The sequence below is a fragment of the Tenrec ecaudatus genome, chromosome 9 (genome assembly GCF_050624435.1).
Source record: "Tenrec ecaudatus isolate mTenEca1 chromosome 9, mTenEca1.hap1, whole genome shotgun sequence".
Taxonomy (NCBI): Eukaryota; Metazoa; Chordata; class Mammalia; order Afrosoricida; family Tenrecidae; genus Tenrec; species Tenrec ecaudatus.
The window spans coordinates 764373-780804 of NC_134538.1; the positions used below are offsets into that span (position 1 = coordinate 764373).

General features: G+C 52.6%; 1 protein-coding gene across 1 annotated transcript; it reads left to right on the forward strand.

The window, feature by feature from the left end:
• The first annotated feature begins 8825 nt into the window (after positions 1-8825).
• On the forward strand, positions 8826-10078 carry MESP1 (mesoderm posterior bHLH transcription factor 1). The gene is made up of 2 exons (XM_075558385.1): positions 8826-9524; positions 9740-10078. Exons 1-2 carry the CDS (start codon positions 8826-8828, stop codon positions 9815-9817), a joined length of 777 nt encoding a protein of 258 aa, XP_075414500.1. The 3' UTR covers positions 9818-10078.
• Positions 10079-16432: the final 6354 nt, after the last annotated feature.

Consider the following 16432-nt stretch of genomic DNA (forward strand, 5'->3'; position numbering starts at 1 on the left):
ACCACAAGGTTGGAGGTTCATCCATGGGAGAGAGATGAAGCTATTGCTCCTGTACGATCTAGTCTGATCAAACCCTCTAGGTGAGCCAGGATGCCACTTTGGGGACAAAGGTGTGCCTGACCCAAGCCAAGGTACCTTGATTGCCTCATTTGCATATGAAAGCTGACATTGAATAAGACCAAAGAAAATTCCATGCATTTGAACTGTGATGCTGGTGACGGATATGCACATACTGTGGACTGCCAACAAATCTGTCTTGGAAGAAATACCGCCAGAATGTCCCCTAGGGGCAAGGATGGAAAGACTTTGTCTCACATACTTTGGACCTGGCTGGAGAGACCAGCCCCTGGAGAAGGACATCACGCTTGGTAAAGTAGTGGGGCAGCAACAAAGAGAAAGATCTTCGATAAAATGGATCGACACAGTGGTTGCGTTAATGGGTCTGGGCCCAGGTTATCCACCTGTTCACCTGCATCTGTGTGCACACCAGGAAGGGTGAGAGGTGCAGGGAGAGAGATGAGGAGAAGGTGCTGTGGGCTCAAAAGCACAGGAGCCAAGCGGGCGGGCAGGGGGTGGGGGTGGGGGGTAGGGGTGTGTGTTCAGGTTTTCACCTTGGGGAGTGAGTCGGAGCTCCAAGCAGGGAATGCCCCATTCGGTGCCCTCACCACCTCTCCAGAGAAGGTTTGCAGGCTGAGCTCAGCTGCCAGCTTGGGGCCCGTCCAGCCGGCACAAGAACATGACTAATTGTGAGGGTGGCGTAGGACCAGACAGTTTCATTCCGCTGTGTAAAGTCACTATGGGTTGGAACCAATTCGACAGCACCTAACAATCACAACAATAACATGAATCAGAATCGACTCAATGGCAGGGTTTAGATTTTTTTGGGTGGGGTTGGGGGGCAGGCCGGTTGGAGGTGGAATGGCCTGTGTTTAGGTCCCAAGATCACAGGTGGTTGGGCACCACCCTCTGCTGGCTGCCACTGGAAGTGCAAGGACACTGGACACTGCTTGGGACTGGAGTCTTCCAGTCAGGGATGCAGAATTCTCCAGGATCCCCTCCACGCAAGCAGCTGAGAGTCCCTGCTCCACTTCACAGTTGGGAAAACCGAGGGGCCATGCTGAGTTCCCCTGTACTCGCAGACCTCGCCACCTGTACTTCAGCTGCTTAGCACTTTTGTGCTTCCGTCGCCTCTACTTCCACTTACCCCGAGGCTGGGATGGGGCATAAAGGCACACCCCCGCTAAGGAGCGAGGTGTTATCTTCGCCCTGCATTACCAGCTGGGGTCCCAGGACCACCAAAATCCTGGCACTTCCTCTGGAGCCTTTCCCGGCATCTGCCAAATCTCGCTCCTTTCCTCCCAGCCCCTCCCTCCCTGAACCCCTGAGCTGGGAGTCCAGCTGACCCACGGCAGGATAATCAGATTACCAGGGTCCAGAATAATCTATTCCATATGGCCTGCCAGCTCGGTGGCTCCAATGGGCTAAAGGTGTCAGGAGTGGGTGTGCTCTCAGTGGGAAGGGGCTCCCCTCCGAGCCTTGGGAGTCTCAGCTGGGAGGCTGCTGGGAAAGAGGGGCCGACAGAGGAGAAGCCAGGACCCCTGACCACTCTGGAAGGTGGCAGCCCCTTTTCCAGCCGAACCCAGACTCCGGGCCTCATCTATCCCTTCTTCAGATTGGGGGAGGGGAAACCATTCTAGGGCAGTGTGTCTCAAAAACAACCAACTCTTAGAATTCTGGGGGGAATTCATTCATTCCCACAGTCACTTATGTGCTGTAAAATTAAACCCAAACTCACTTCCATCCAGTCGATGCCGCTCATCGCAGCCCTAGTAGGAGGCTTTATTTCTTGACCTGGGTTCTCGGCTCCAGCCTCCGGGGATTCTGGTTTATAGCGTCCAGCATAGAAAGTGGGTTTTCTTTTCATAGGTCTCTGGGATGTGTCACAAGGTCTAATGGAAGCTAGAGGGCTCCCAGGCCACCAGCCCCTGCCCTGCCCTGGCCTTCCCCCTCTGAACAACCCTGTAGAAGCCAAGGGCTCAAGTAGGGAGGGGAGGGTACGGGGAGAGCAGACACAGGCTTAGCCCCCCCCCCCCCCCCCCGCACAGAGCCAGGCAGGACCCCAGCTCTACCCTTCTAAACTGTGTGGCACAGACAGACACCCTCTCCTTATCTCCACTGTCATGGACACTGTACCTCCGCTTGGCTGTGGGCAGAGCCAGTATGCAGCCCTGCCCACAAAGTGCAGGCCCAAGGACTACCGCCTGATGCCCGGCGGGAATGCCCCGATCTGCACAGTATACTTTGTCTTCACAACCTGGGTACAGCTGGTGCTACCTCCGCCCAGAAGCAGAAGGCCAAGGTGAGGTGGAGAGCAAGGCACCCAAGTGACACGGCTAGTATGAGGTCACTCGAAGTACAGCAGGGCCAGTCTAGGGGTAGACATGTGTCTGCCCACTGCAGAAGCTGCTGGGTTGCCCTGCTTGGAGGGAACACCCAAATCAGTCATTTCTGAGATGGGCGCACTGAGCGGGCTGGAGGGAGAAGAGCTGCTTCCTTCTCCTGGGCCCAGTGTGGTGGGGATTAGGGGCTGCAAGGGGCGTGTTTACATAGCACCTTTGATTAGCACTCCTATGTCAGTGGGACTGGTGGGGGAAATTAGGGCATCATGCAGGAGGGGGCCAGCACCCAGGACCCATGGCCTGACCTGAGGAAACAGGCTGAGTGCAGGCACGGGGAGGGCTGCCTTGTCCCAGCGTCTGGCCCCCATTCGGGCCAAGGATCCCGACTGAATGCCTTGACTACATTCTCACCTCTGCCAGGCCTCCTTTCCCAGCTTTGCACGTTGGGCAGGGGCAGGCCCCCAGGAGCCTGTGGCTCAGGCACTTGTCAAAACACAGGCCCAGGTCCCTGAGGTGTGAAGTGTTCACCCCAGCAGGAGGGTTTGCAGGGTCTGGGGCTGGAGAACTCATTTACTTCAGCAGCTCCCAAATAACCGGCTGGAGGCTGGGGATAAGGACATCAAAGGTGAGAGGGACAAACGCAGGGAAAGGGAAAAGGAGACTGGCTGATTGGGGGTGGGGGGGTGGGAACTCCTATCTACCCCCCACCACCACCACTTGACTCCATCGGTGGCCATAGCCATTGCAAACTGGGCCCCTGAGTTCGCTTCCCAGAGGCTCCTGGAGAGGGAGGGGTGCACATGTGTCATGGACAATGTGTCAGCTTTTGTTGTTGTTCTGTGCCTTCCAATTGGACAACTCACAGGACCCTGCCCACTGCAGAAGGAAGCACTGCCTGGCCTGCTCCCATCCTGGCACGCGCTCGTAGGACGCTTGAGCCCAGCATTGCAGCCATACAGAAACCCATTGTATCGGGGTTTCCTCTTCTTGCCGCCCCTCTGCTTTACCTCACGATGGCCTTTTCCAGGGACTGCCTCTCCCGATAACACGCTCCCACACCGTGTCCACAGCATATGAGATGCCCCCGCTATCATGATCCCCATTCTGCCTTACCAAGCTGGCTAGACCAGAGGATGTGCACTGGGACAGATAGCAACTGGAAACACAGGGAATCCAGGGCAGATGATCCCTTCAGGTCCAGTGGTGAGAGTGGAGATACTGGAGGGTAGAGGGAGGGTGGGTTGGAAAGAGGGAACCGATTACAAGGATCTACATGGGACCTCCTCCCTGGGGGACAGACAACAGAAAAGGGGGTGAAGGGAGACATCAGACAGTGCAAGATATGACAAAATAATAATTTATAAATTATCAAGGGTTCATGAGGGAGGGGGGAGCGAGGAGGGAGGGGGAAAATGAGAAGCTGAAGCCAGGGCCTTAAGTGGAAAGCAGATGTTTTGAGAATGATGAGGGCAATGAATGTACAAATGTGCTTTACACAATTGATGTATGTATATGTATGGATTGTGATATGAGTTGTATGAGCCCCTAATAAAATGATTTTTTAAATTAACAAAGAAAAAAATGTATATGAGAGAAGGTCTCACCAGCCTTGCTTCTAAGGAGCATTCTACTTCTATTTTTTCCCAAAAAAACTTGTTCTTCTGGCAGTTCCTGGTACTTGCAATATTCTTCACAAACACCATGATTCAAATGTATCTGTTCTTTTTTAAAAAAAACATTTTATTAGGGGCTCATACAACTCTTATCACAATCCATACATCCATTAATTATCATGCACCCTTGATAATTTATAAATTATTATTTTGTCATATCTTGCCCTGTCCGGCATCTACCTTCACCCCCTTTTCTGTTGTCTGTCCCCCAGGGAGGAGGTCACATGCAGATCCTTGTAATGGGTTCCCCCTTTCCAACCCACCCTCCCTCTACCCTCCCAGTATCACCACTCAAACCCCTGGTCCTGAAGGGATCATCTCATCTGCCCTGGATTTCCTGTGCCTCCAGCTCCTATCTGCACCAGTGTACATCCTCTGCTTTATCCAGACCTGCAAGGTAGAATTCGGATCATGGTAGTTGGGGGGTGGGAGGGGAGGGAGGAAGCATTTAGGAACTGGAGGAAAGCTGTATTCATTGGTGCTACATCGCACCCTGACTGACTCATCTCCTCCCCTAGACCCCTCTATGAGGGGATCTCCAGCAGCCGACAAATGGGCTTTGGGTCTCCACTCTGCACCTTCCCCTTCATTCACTATGGTAAGATTTTTTTTTCTGATGATGCCTTATACCTGATTCCTTCGACACCTTGTCATCGCACAGGCTGGTGTGCTTCTTCCATGTGGGCTTTGTTGCTTCTGAGCTAGATGGCTGCCTGTGTATCTTCAAGCCTTTAAGACCCCAGACGCTATCTCTTTTGATAGCCAGGCACCACCAGCTTTCTTCACCACATTTACTTGTTCACCCGCTTAGGCTTCAGCAGTTGTGTCAGGAGGGTGAGCATCACAGAATGCCAATGTAATAGAAGAAAGTATTCATGCATTGAGGGAGTGCTTGAGTAGAGGCCCAAGGTCCTTCCACCACCTTAATACTATAAATATAGGCACATAAATCTATTTCCCCATCTTCATATATATATTTGCATATGTACATGTCTTTGGCTAGACCTCCATAAATGCCCTTTGCCTCCTCGCTCTTTCCTCTATTTCCCTTGACTTTCCTCCTGTCTCACTATCATGCTCTGTCCCTACCTGGGTTTCAGCTATACCTCTCTGTTACATTACCCTTGATCATTCCCTACCAGGCCTGCCACTCCCACCTCACCACCAATTTGGATCCCTTGTTGTTCCCTTGTCCCTGGGTTTGTTAACACCACTTCCTTGCCCAACTTTCACATAAATGTGAGGCGATTGAAAAGACCATGGTTTGGGGTCAATAGGCCAGGAAGGTAGAGGGGGAAGAAGGAAGTGAGGAGAAGGGTGTGGTGAGTGGAAGGTGTCATGGACAGGGGGACAACTAGGGAAGTGGAACCAGCATCTAGGAGAGGGTAGGGATCCTGTGACTATTAGAGCAACACCAAGCTAGTGGAGAGGAAGCACTAAGAGGTGGAAGAAGGGGGAAAGTGATGGCGGGGCAGGAGGAGGCACAAGGAAACCGAGGCAAGCTCTAGGAAGCAAAGGCATAGAAAGGGAGATGAACACAGGTGTGCACTTACGCAAATACACTAATCCATAATAATAGTGGTATTGGCCGATGTACATCTATTTATATGACAATACACTGAAGCTGCAGACGGACCTTTGGCCTCAGCTCATACCTTTCCTCAATACAAGAACACTTTGTTCTAACAAATTGGCATTCTGTGATGCTCACACACACACACCCCTACACACACACAATCGCTGGAGACAAAATGGGTGCATAAGCAGATATGGTGAAGATAGATGATGGTGCCCGGCTATTAAAAGATACAGTGTCTGGGATCTTAGAGGCTTTAAGTTAAACAAGCGGCCATCAACAGTGAAGCAACAAGCCCACATGGAAGAAGCGCACCAGCCAGTGCGATTGTGAGGTGTCATCCAGACTGGGCAATGGGCACCAGAAGATTCACAACAAACAGTAAACAAACAAAATGCATTGGTGGGGATGGAGGGGGCTCGGAGTGGAGACCCCAAACCTATCTATGGACAATGGAACATCCCCCCCACAGAGGGGTCACAGGGAGGGGGGTGAGTCAATCAGGGCATAATAGAGCACTGATGGGTCACACAATACACCTCTGTTCCCTGGAGGCCTCTTCACCAACCCCCCCCCACCCCGCTATCATGACCCCACTGCCGCCTCCCAATCTAGACTAGACAGGAGCATGTACACAGGTATAAGCCAGAGATAAAACTCACAACACATGGAACCCAGGAACAGGAATGGGAATAGACATACCAAAAGGGTAGGGGGAAGGAGAGGAGAGGTGGGGAGGGAGGGGGGCACCGATGATCACAATGAATGGCACAGAACCACACACCCCCAGCCAGGGGGAAGAACAACAGAAACCGGGGTGGGGGGGCGGGGAGACAGCGGTCAGTCTGAGATTTGAAAATAATTGACAATCTACAATCTATCAGGGTGCCAGCAGGGTTGGGGGGGAGGAGGGAGGGGAAAAAAGAGGAGCTGATCCCAAGGGCTCCATGGAAAGTAAATGTCTAGAAAAGAGCGATGGGATATATGTGCGAATATGGCGAATACAAGTGATGCATGGATTGTAACGAGTTGTCAGAGCCCCAATAAAATGATTAAAAAAGGAGAAACTACCATGGCTGTGTCGGGTTCACCTTAGCGTTCACCACACCACCCTTGCCCTTCCAGACTGCTGCTGTATTAAAAAGGAAGAGCTTTATTAATACAAAAATACACACAAACCATAAAGCACCTGCTGCCATCCAGTTGATGCTGACTCATTGCGACCCTCCAGGGCAGGGTGGAACTGCCTCTCTGGTTTCTGAGACTGTGACTCATCACCAGAGCCAAGAGCCTCAGCTTTCTCCCGCAGAGTGGAACCATGGCAGATCGTTAAAACTTAAATATCATCTTAAACGTCTAAGTCATAGCAAGCATGTGACAATTCAACCTCCAGGGTCCACAGAACGCGTCAAGCAGACTGCAACAGATTAGACTCCCCTGGGAGAGGAGGCGTCTCCACAGGTCTATGAACTGCTGTTGGCCCACTCCTCATAGAGGGCGACGGAGTATTCTGGGGCTGCTGGGACAGACTGCAGAGGAGGTGTAGAAGGTAATAGAGGACAAGGGCCTCACACCTCACTGCCATGGAAAATCAATTCTCAGAGCTGTCAAGGGCAAGACGCTAAAGATGTCAGTGGCAGTGATGGGTAGAGATGTCCAAGGAGAAGGTGCCAGGCTCCTTCGTTTTCATTGCTACCAGTCAGTTAACCCAGAGGAGATGCAAAGCATGAAATCCCCTGTGCTGTTAGAGACCCCAGCTACTCCTCCTGCCAAAGACCAACAGCCCAAGACCTGATCCAAGGTATTTCATCATCCAGTCGGATGGCAGTCGACACCTGAGGGACCAGAGGTAATGCAGGATACTTCGAGATTTCCTTTGCAGACTCTGCTGTTCGCATATTTTCTTTAGCACCGTGTTTTCCGTTTATATGGCCTCACTTCTTTTCCTTTCTCGAGTGCATTGGCTGGAAGCCCTGGTGGGATGCTGCTTACCCATTGGGCTGTTAACCACAAGGTCAGCAGTTCAAAACTACCAGAGGCTCCTCGGGAGACAGAGGCTTTCTATTCCCATGTAGTGACAGTCTCAGAAACCCACCGGGGCAGTTCTAGCCTGCCCTCTAGGGTCTCTATGAGTGGGAAATGAATCGATGGCAGTGCGTTTGGTTTGGTTGGTTTGCATTGGCTAGAACTTCCAGTACAATGGTAAGCAGGTGTGGTGAGAGGAGACATTTTGCTAGGTCCCCAATATGAAGGAGAAAGCCTTCAGTCTGTCGCTCAAGTCCAGTGTTAGCTGCAGTCTGCAGGTGCCTGCAGCTGAGTGGAGGAAGTTCCCTTTATTCCTGCAGTACTGAGAATCTGTATCCTGAAGAGCTGCTGAATTTTATCCAGTGCTTTTTATTTTTGCGTGTCATTCCCACTCATTGTCAACGTTCAGTTATACCTGCTGCCAAGAAACTGTAGGCCAGTTGTGATAACTGTAGCAACAGGTAAACCTCTTCTCCTGCCGGACTGAGCCAGAAGACTCACTTCTCCCTCTGCTCCAGCAACCTGACCAAGCTCACTACCCAGCTTGTGGGATTTACCGGTAATGGCTTCATCACTGCATCCCTCTCTGCCAACCCACACATCGCTCAAACCACCAAAGGGCATCTGGGACCAGCCAACCTCAGACAAGGATTGGGTTATTGCTGGGTGGGGCAAGGAGTACCTTCTCAAAATCTGCTCTCTTCAGTCTAGCATGCAGCATGGCCCCAGGGTCCCATTATACAAATTGCATAGAAAATTCAAGGATTTACATAAGGTCCTCAACAGGTAAAGGTGAGCCCCGAACTACTGGACTTTCCGCTTTCTGACCTCGCCTCCTTCAAGCTGCTGAGCTGACCCAACACCTCGGCGGGCACCGCTGGCCACTGGGTACAGGCAGGAGGCCCCAGTGGCTGGGCCTGGAGCCCAAGTGAGGGCCCCGGTGCAAACCAGACGCAGCCAACGGGCCTGGCACCTTCTTGGTGCCCCCCTCCCCTCTCGCGTGGTTCAAAGGGTCAGGTCCCACCCACGCCAGGCCCCGAGCCCTCTTTGAAGTGCTGATGCGGCCTGGAAGGGGCCACTTCACACCTCGGGCCCAGCATAAAGCGGCCACGGCCGCGGCCGGCAGCCCGGAGACGCGCCGCCGCCGCCGCCATGGCCCAATCGCTGTGCCCGTCGCTCCCGGAGTTCTGGACGGCCTCGAGGACCGCCTGGGGCCCAGCGCTGCCGCCGCGCTCCGCCAAGGCCCCCGGCGGCCCCTCCGCGCCGTCCCCGGGCTCCTGGGGCAGCAGCCCGGCCAGCAGCCCCGAGCCCAGCCCCGCGCGGCCCGGCGCGCGCCCGGCGCCCCGCGCGCCCCCCGGCAGCCGGCGCAGCGCCCGCGGCAGCCGCCTGGGCAGCGGTCCGCGGCAGAGCGCCAGCGAGCGCGAGAAGCTGCGCATGCGCACGCTGGCGCGCGCCCTGCACGAGCTGCGCCGCTTCCTGCCGCCGTCCCTGGCGCCCGCCGGCCAGAGCCTGACCAAGATCGAGACGCTGCGCCTGGCCATCCGCTACATCGGCCACTTGTCGGCCGTGCTGGGCCTCAGCGAGGAGAGCCTGCGGCGGCGGCGGGGGCGGCGGCGGCTCAGCGACGCGGCGGCCCCTCGGGGCTGCCCGCTCTGCCCCGACGGCGGCCCCGCGCAGCCGCCGCCGTCCCCGCCGCCTCGGGGCGCGTCCGTGGGCGCCGCGGGCCCCTGGGGCTCCGCGCCCGCCTGCCTCGGAGCCTTGGCCGCGGCCGAGCCGCGCGACCCGCCGGTGCTCGACCCTCCGACGGTGCGCGCCGAGGACCCGGCAGTGGCTAGAAGCCCCTCCTCTCCGGTTAGTACCGCTTCCCTGCGCGGACCCGCTCCCGGCGCCCTGCCGGTGCCCTGGCCTCCCGCCTCGCAGCGCACCACCGGTCCGCTGCTCTGCCTCCGGAGCAACCACTTGGGGGGGGGGGGACCACGCGGGTGACAGTGGGGACAGGGGTCGTTCCTCGCCAAAGACCCCCGAGCTGGGAACACAAGTGCACTCACCGTACCCTGTCTCTGCAGCAGCTCCTTCCTGGCGATATGCTGGCCCTGCTGGAAACCTGGATGCCCCTGTCGCCCCAGGAGTGGCCGCCAGCCTGAGGAGCCCACTTGAACACCTGGCACGCAGTCATCGGGCACTGACACCCTCTTGGCCTCTGTGCCTTTGAAGCAGCACCTTTCCAGACACCCTTTCCCAAAAGATGGCACCGGAGATGCTGACGTGGGTGCTCCCCCGGTGGAGAGCTGCCCTGTGGGGACAGCCCAGCTAAGAGGACCTGGAGGGTGGATGCTCCAGGGCGGCCTGAAGACCCTGTTTACTCTGTATTTATTTATTTGTGAATAAATGATTTTGCCGTGTCATTTGGTCGTTCCTTTTTCCTTTACATGGCCACAAAGCACCCCTATCTCCCCTCCAAAGAAAACAGAAGACTTGGGAGGGTTTCTTGAAAAAGACACTGCTTCCCAGTGTGGGTCATCCTGGAAGGGTGTGGGGGCTTCACACAAGAAAGGGCAGCTACTAGAGCTGGCTTCTGCAGCTTTGCTTTGAACTTGGTGGGGAGCTGAATTTTTTTTTAAAAGGGGAAAAAATCTCTCTGTAGCAACCTGGGTGGGGGGCTGCCGCCTGGGGTGTGTGCAAATGGCTAATGGTGCTCTGATGGAAAGGTGGGAGGTTTGAGGCTACTGGGAGGCACCAAGGAGGAAAGGCCTGTTGATCTACTGGAAAATTAGCTATCAAGACCCTGTAGGAGACAGTTCTATTCTGGCACATGAATCAGAGTCGAGTACTTCTGAGCCTGGGGTTCTTTACACCTCTACCCACATAACCGTTTCTCCAAAGAACAGGACTCGAGACTGAGCTCTCAGCCTTCGTAGGAGTTTGCCACCTCTGTCCTTGGAGCCCTGGTAGTGCTGTGGTTATGCAAGGTCAGCAGCTCGAAACCACTGCCTCCGCAGCAGGAGAAAGAAGGGGCTTTGTACTGTAAAGTTACCGTCTTGGAAATGCGCAGGGGCAGCCCCACCCTGTTCCTGTTCAATAGGGCCGCTATCAGTAGTAATCGACTCAATGGCAGTGAGTTTGGGGCTTGGTATCCATGGGTCAGAAAGCCTTGGTGGCATAGTGGGCCTTACACTGAGCTGCCAATCAATAGATCAGCTGTTCAAACTCACCAGCTGCTCCTTGGAAGAAAGATGAGGCTGTCTACACCTGTAAAGATTTAAAGTCTCAGAAACCCAAAGAGGGTAGTTCTACACTGTGAGTCAGAATGGAGTAGCTTGGTAGTGAGTTTTGATATGCATGGGTCACTATGAGTCAGATTGACTTGATGGCAGTGGGTCTGATTTTGATGGGTTTTTTTTAACGGGAAGGAGTCTTGGTGGTACAGTGGTTAATCGTTCTGCTGCTAACTGAGAGTTAGAGGTTCAAATCCACCAGTCTCTCCTTGGGAGAAAAAGGTGTTGGTCTGCTTCCAGGAAGATTTGTAGCCTTGAAACCATTTGAGGGTTTGTCTATAGGACTGCTATGAGTCAGAATCAACTCAGTGGCAACAGCTGTACAGGATGTCTCCTTGCAATGGCACATCCTGGCCCCGATTTTCCCCTCTCCTTGCTCTCAGTTTCCACCCATGTCGCTTCAAAAAACAAATCTCATTGCCATCCAGTCGATGCTGACTCACAGTGATCCTATAGGACAGCGTAGAACTGCTCCTGTGGATTTGGGAGGCTGTCACCCTCCGGGAGCAGAAAGCTGGTGAGTTTAAAGTCCAGGCTTTGCAGTTAACAGCCCATCTTGTAATGCACTATGCCACCGGGACTTCTTCCCATGTTGCTTAGGGACATAAAACCCTATCAGTGGGCCAGGCCTGAGTTCCTGTGCCCTTCTAGAGGCCCAGCAGAAGTGCAGTGAGGAGCCTATCACTCAGCCTGGCTCCAAATCCGTCCATATTCACACAGCTGACCTGGAACCAAGCCAAGATGCCCTCCAATTTAACTGGATGCAGATCAGAGAAAGCACAGCAACTCAGAAAGAGTGTCCTCAGCCAGTGACTATCCTGTTCAACAGGGCAGGTGATGGTGGTGGAGGACACCTTCCACGATGCTCAGTTCTCTCTCAAGTGTCTTTGAAATACTCTGTGTGTGTGTGTGTGTGTGTGTGTGTGTGTATGCTTTGAGATAGAATTCACATCATAAAATTCAGATTTTAGTTTAAGACTGTAACCATCGCTACTATTCAAGTTCAGAACATTTTCTTCACTCCCTAAAAGAAACCCTCTGCCCATCAGCTACCATTTACCCTAGTTCTTGGCAGTCACTACTCTACTTTCTGCCTCTCAAGATTCGCCTGCTAGGGACAGTCCACGTAAAGGTGATTCAGTGCCGTTGATCTGGCCCCAACTCACAGTGACTACACACAACGGAACGCACGACTGCCACACTGAATTCATGGGAAGAGAAAAATACGATATGTGATCTTTTGTCACTGGCTTCTTCCACTCACTCAGCCTGATATTTTCCAGGTTCACCTAGGTTTTAGAATGTGTCTACTTCATTCCTTTTTATTGTCTCACAAAGGTCATCATATGGATGTGCTGCATTTTGTTTATCCATTCATCCTTTAATATTGATCATTTTTATTTAAATAATTTTACTGGCATATATTTACATATTTTACATTTTAATCTTTTTTATTGGGGGCTCATACAACTCTTATCACAATCCATACATCCATCCATTGTGTCGAGCACATTTGTACATTTGTTGTCCTCATCATTCTCAAAACATTTGCTTTCTACTTCAGCCCTTGATATCATCTCATTTTTCCTCTCCCTCCCCATTTGCCCTCCCTCATGAACTCTTGATAATTTATAAATTATTATTATCTTGGTATACCTTACACTGGCCAACATCTCCCTTCACCCACTTTTCTGTTGTCCACCCCCCCAGGGAGGAGGTTATGTGTAGATTCTTGTAATGGGTTCCCCCTTTCTACCACATCCTCCCTCCACCAATTTAATCTTTCAATCATATTACATTTGTATAATCACCACCACAAGTTCACAACATTTTCTTGTCAGACTCATTGTTAGCTTCCCATTTCCCCCTCTCCTCCCCTACCATGCCCCTATCCAGTTACTGTCTTTCTAGATCTACCTATTCTGGATTTCATATACAGAAAATGATACAAAATACAAACAGGAAGCAAACAAAACCTAACAACGACTCAACAAAACAGAAAAACCTCAATCAAAAAGGAAGTAGAAAATAGTAAAAAGCTGATGGGCCACAAGGGAAATCAAATGATAAGGTATTACACTGTAACTTAACGACATCTGTCGTAATCAACTTTACAGTGCTGTCTGAGAGCAAAGCCACATCCCTGGACCGTGATCAGAGGGAATTCACTGGAGGCTTAATCCATGTGGAGACCCCCCAAATCTACCATCATCCACAGCCTTCTGCAAACGGTGTGAACAATCTCAGCTCTGATACCGTTCCCTCCTTCGGATTTGGACTTTATTATTTATAATCACACAGGTTGGTGTGCTTCTTCCCTGTGGATTTAGTTGACACCTTGATAGCTTTTGTTTGTTTTTCACTTTTTATCGTGGTAAGATATATATAAAATAAAAGATGCCATCCTGACTAATTACACTTAGATCACATTCGCTGAGACCCAAGCTCTGAAGAAGCACAGTGGCCACCTAAGGGGGCTAGCAACAACGCTTAGCTTCACAATGCCGTGCGGCCTTCATCACGGTCTACTTCTGACGCATTTCCAGCACCCCAAATTCTGTAGAATGGATCCCTTTTCATCCACCTCAGTGCTCGGGCCCAGGCCTGCAAGGCACAGGAAATTCAGAGTAGGGTGGGGCCCACCACCCTGGAGTTCAGGGTGCACCTTGGCTAGCGTTTGGCTGCCCAGAGTGTGATCCCAAAGTTGCATTGCCTCACACCTTGGCTGACTGCGCCTCTTTCCCACACCTTCCTCTCCCCCCCCCCCCCCTCGCTCCAGGACCTTAACTAGGGTAGAGCAGGAAGTCTGCTCCTGGCTTACCTAGTCTAGAAAATCTATTTGCATGGCAAAGGCCCTGTGTTTTAGGATAGGGAATTAAAGTTATTAGCAAGTCTTTTCACAGATAAGTGGGGCTCATTGGCAAGCCCTCTTCCTTGCCGCGGACCTCCCCTCTGGCTCCAGCCCCGGAGCAGCCCACTGTTTATTAGCACCTGGGTGTGAGTTTTCATTAACACGCTCCTGCTAATAGCGGCCACAAGGACTGGAGAAAGGAAGGAGCTGTCTCCCACTGCTCTGGCACCCCCACCCCTTCCTGGCCAGCCCTGTCCCATATCAGAAAGAAACCCTGCCTCCCATTCCCAGCCAAGAGGACAATGGTCACAGTAACCAGTGTCCGGCAGGGCATGCAGCATGTCAGTCAGCGGAGCCCAGGGCACAGGCTCTCTTCTCTCAACTCTCAGGCAGCCCGCGAGCAGACCACAGTGAATGGTCCCGTATCCGGATGGGACCTTGGAGTAAGGAAGAGCCTGAATCCTGTGTCCCTGCAGATGTTAGGCGTGGCCCGGTGGGATCCAAACTCAGGGCTGTCTCCAGAGTACGTGGGTCAACCACACAGCTTTGCTACAGCTGAGCATGGGTGAGGTCCAAGAACAGAGGGTGCTGAGCAGCGCCTTTGCCCTCACCTGGTACCCTAGCAGGCTGGCTGCCTTGGGTTGACCCACTGAGAGGTGAGAGTGAGTGATGGCGTAGAGGGAGCCTGGCCAGGGCTCTCCTGTCATCCCTGGCTGCCGTCACAGTGTGGACTGGCCAGAACGCCCATGAGAGTGAAACACTGAAAGAGTAGCAAACGTGCTCCAAACCCCACCCTCACTACGACTGAATCCAGGTCGACTCAGAGAGCTCCTATAGGATAGGCTAGAACCTCGCCTGTGAGCTTCTGAGACTCTTTATGGGAGTTGAAAGCCCGGTCTTTCTCCCTTGGAGCAGGCTGGTGGTTTTGAACTGCTGACCTTGTAGATTGTCGCCCAATGCATAACCGGTATGCCGCCTGGGCTCCTTTTAACCATGCGCTGTCTAATTTCCAGTCACTTTAGCCTCAGGGCCACCAGTGGTGGGGCTGGGTGTACGCTTATACCTCTCTTTCAGGAAATGTGGCGACGGAGGTGAGGAATAACTGCTGGTGGACGTTGCATCTGAATCTGGTCATTGGAATGGGCCTGATGGGTACATGTGGGGTGGGGAGTCGCTGGGGCGGGTGGGTGTCAAATAAAGCCTTGCTTGTCCCTGCCACCACCTGGCTCACTTAGCTGCCCAGAGTGGCTGTGTGTCGCTGGGAGCGCTGCTCCTCGTATTTCAAAGACCAACAAGGTCACCAATGGCCGAGAGGAGGGCCCAGTCCTTTGGGAAGGACCTCATGCAGTTAAAGTGAGGAAGACCCTCAGTAAAATGAACCACACGGTGGCACGGTGGCTACAACAATAGGCTCAACCAAAGCAATATTGTAAGACGGGACAGGATCAGGTATCATTCTACACCACACCACCTCCCTCAGGGCACTGGTATTGACTGACTGCCCCAGACGCTCTGCTCTGTCCTCTCTCCTGTAGTGTGATAGAATGGGTTATATAAAAGGTTGCTGTCAGTGAGAAGTGACTTAACAGCCCCTAAGAACAACAACAACATGGCCTCACCAATTCCCCTCTTCTGCATCTCACCAGTAAAAGAAGAGGTGGCCTGGTATGGGCAGTGCTCCGCTTTGGAGGGTAGAGCTGGTTTCTTTACACAGCTCCTCCTGGGCGGGTCACCTCCACTGTTTGGCTCTCCGTGACAGTTAAGGTGTTGTGTCAACGTGGCTGGGCCAGGGTTCTCAGGGGGTTGGCAGTTAAGACCTAATAATCCGCCAGATGTGTGACCTAATACAGTGTAATTGCCTCCGTATTGGGATGTTATGATCAGTCCTAAGAAGATCGGGGAGGAGTGGTACAACACGCTTACTCAGATCATAGCCCTGATCCAGTAAACGGAAAGGATGTCTCCTCAGAGGTGGGGCCTGCTTCCAAGATAAGTGGGCACTGTTGAAAAGTTTGCTTTTTTTTGTTGTTGTTGTTGTTTTTTGTGCTGGGTCTGGAACCTGCATCTGGCTCATTCTTTGATCTTTAGAGAGTCTGGTCGGACCAGAAGGAATTCCTGTAAAGATTTGGTTTTTGCTGTTGTGTCTTCACACTACAAGAGAGAGGAGAGAGAGCAGGCGTCTGGGGGAAGCCCCTCCCGTCAGGGGCAGTCAGTCAATACCAGTGCCCTGAGGGAGGTGGTGTGTGTGTGGCAGAGGCAGAGGGGCGGGGCGGGGGAACAGATGGAGCAGTCAGCACAGCCACCTTCTGGGCTGGGTTCCGGGAGGGCAGTGGTTCTCAACCCTTTCAGACAGTTTCTCAGGTGGTGGTGACCCCCCACCACCATAAAATTATTCTCATTGCTACTTCATAACTATAATTTTGCTACTGTTAAGAATCATAAGGGAAACATCTGATATGCAGGATCTATTTTCATTGTTATGAATTGAAAATAATTAAAACATAGTGATTCATCACAAACAATATATTGTGAAATATTTATGTGTCTTCCAATGGTCTTAGATGACCCCTGTGAAAGGGTGATTCGACCCAGCAAAGGGGTCGCAACCCACAGGTTAAGAACCGCGGCTGTAG

Excerpts from the sequence above, each read along its gene's own strand:
- MESP1 (XM_075558385.1), top strand. The coding sequence starts at position 8,826 with ATGGCCCAATCGCTGTGCCCGTCGCTCCCGGAGTTCTGGACGGCCTCG. Across the intron at positions 9,525-9,739 it reads CTAGAAGCCCCTCCTCTCCG|CAGCTCCTTCCTGGCGATAT; the intron begins GTTAGTACCGCT and ends CTGTCTCTGCAG.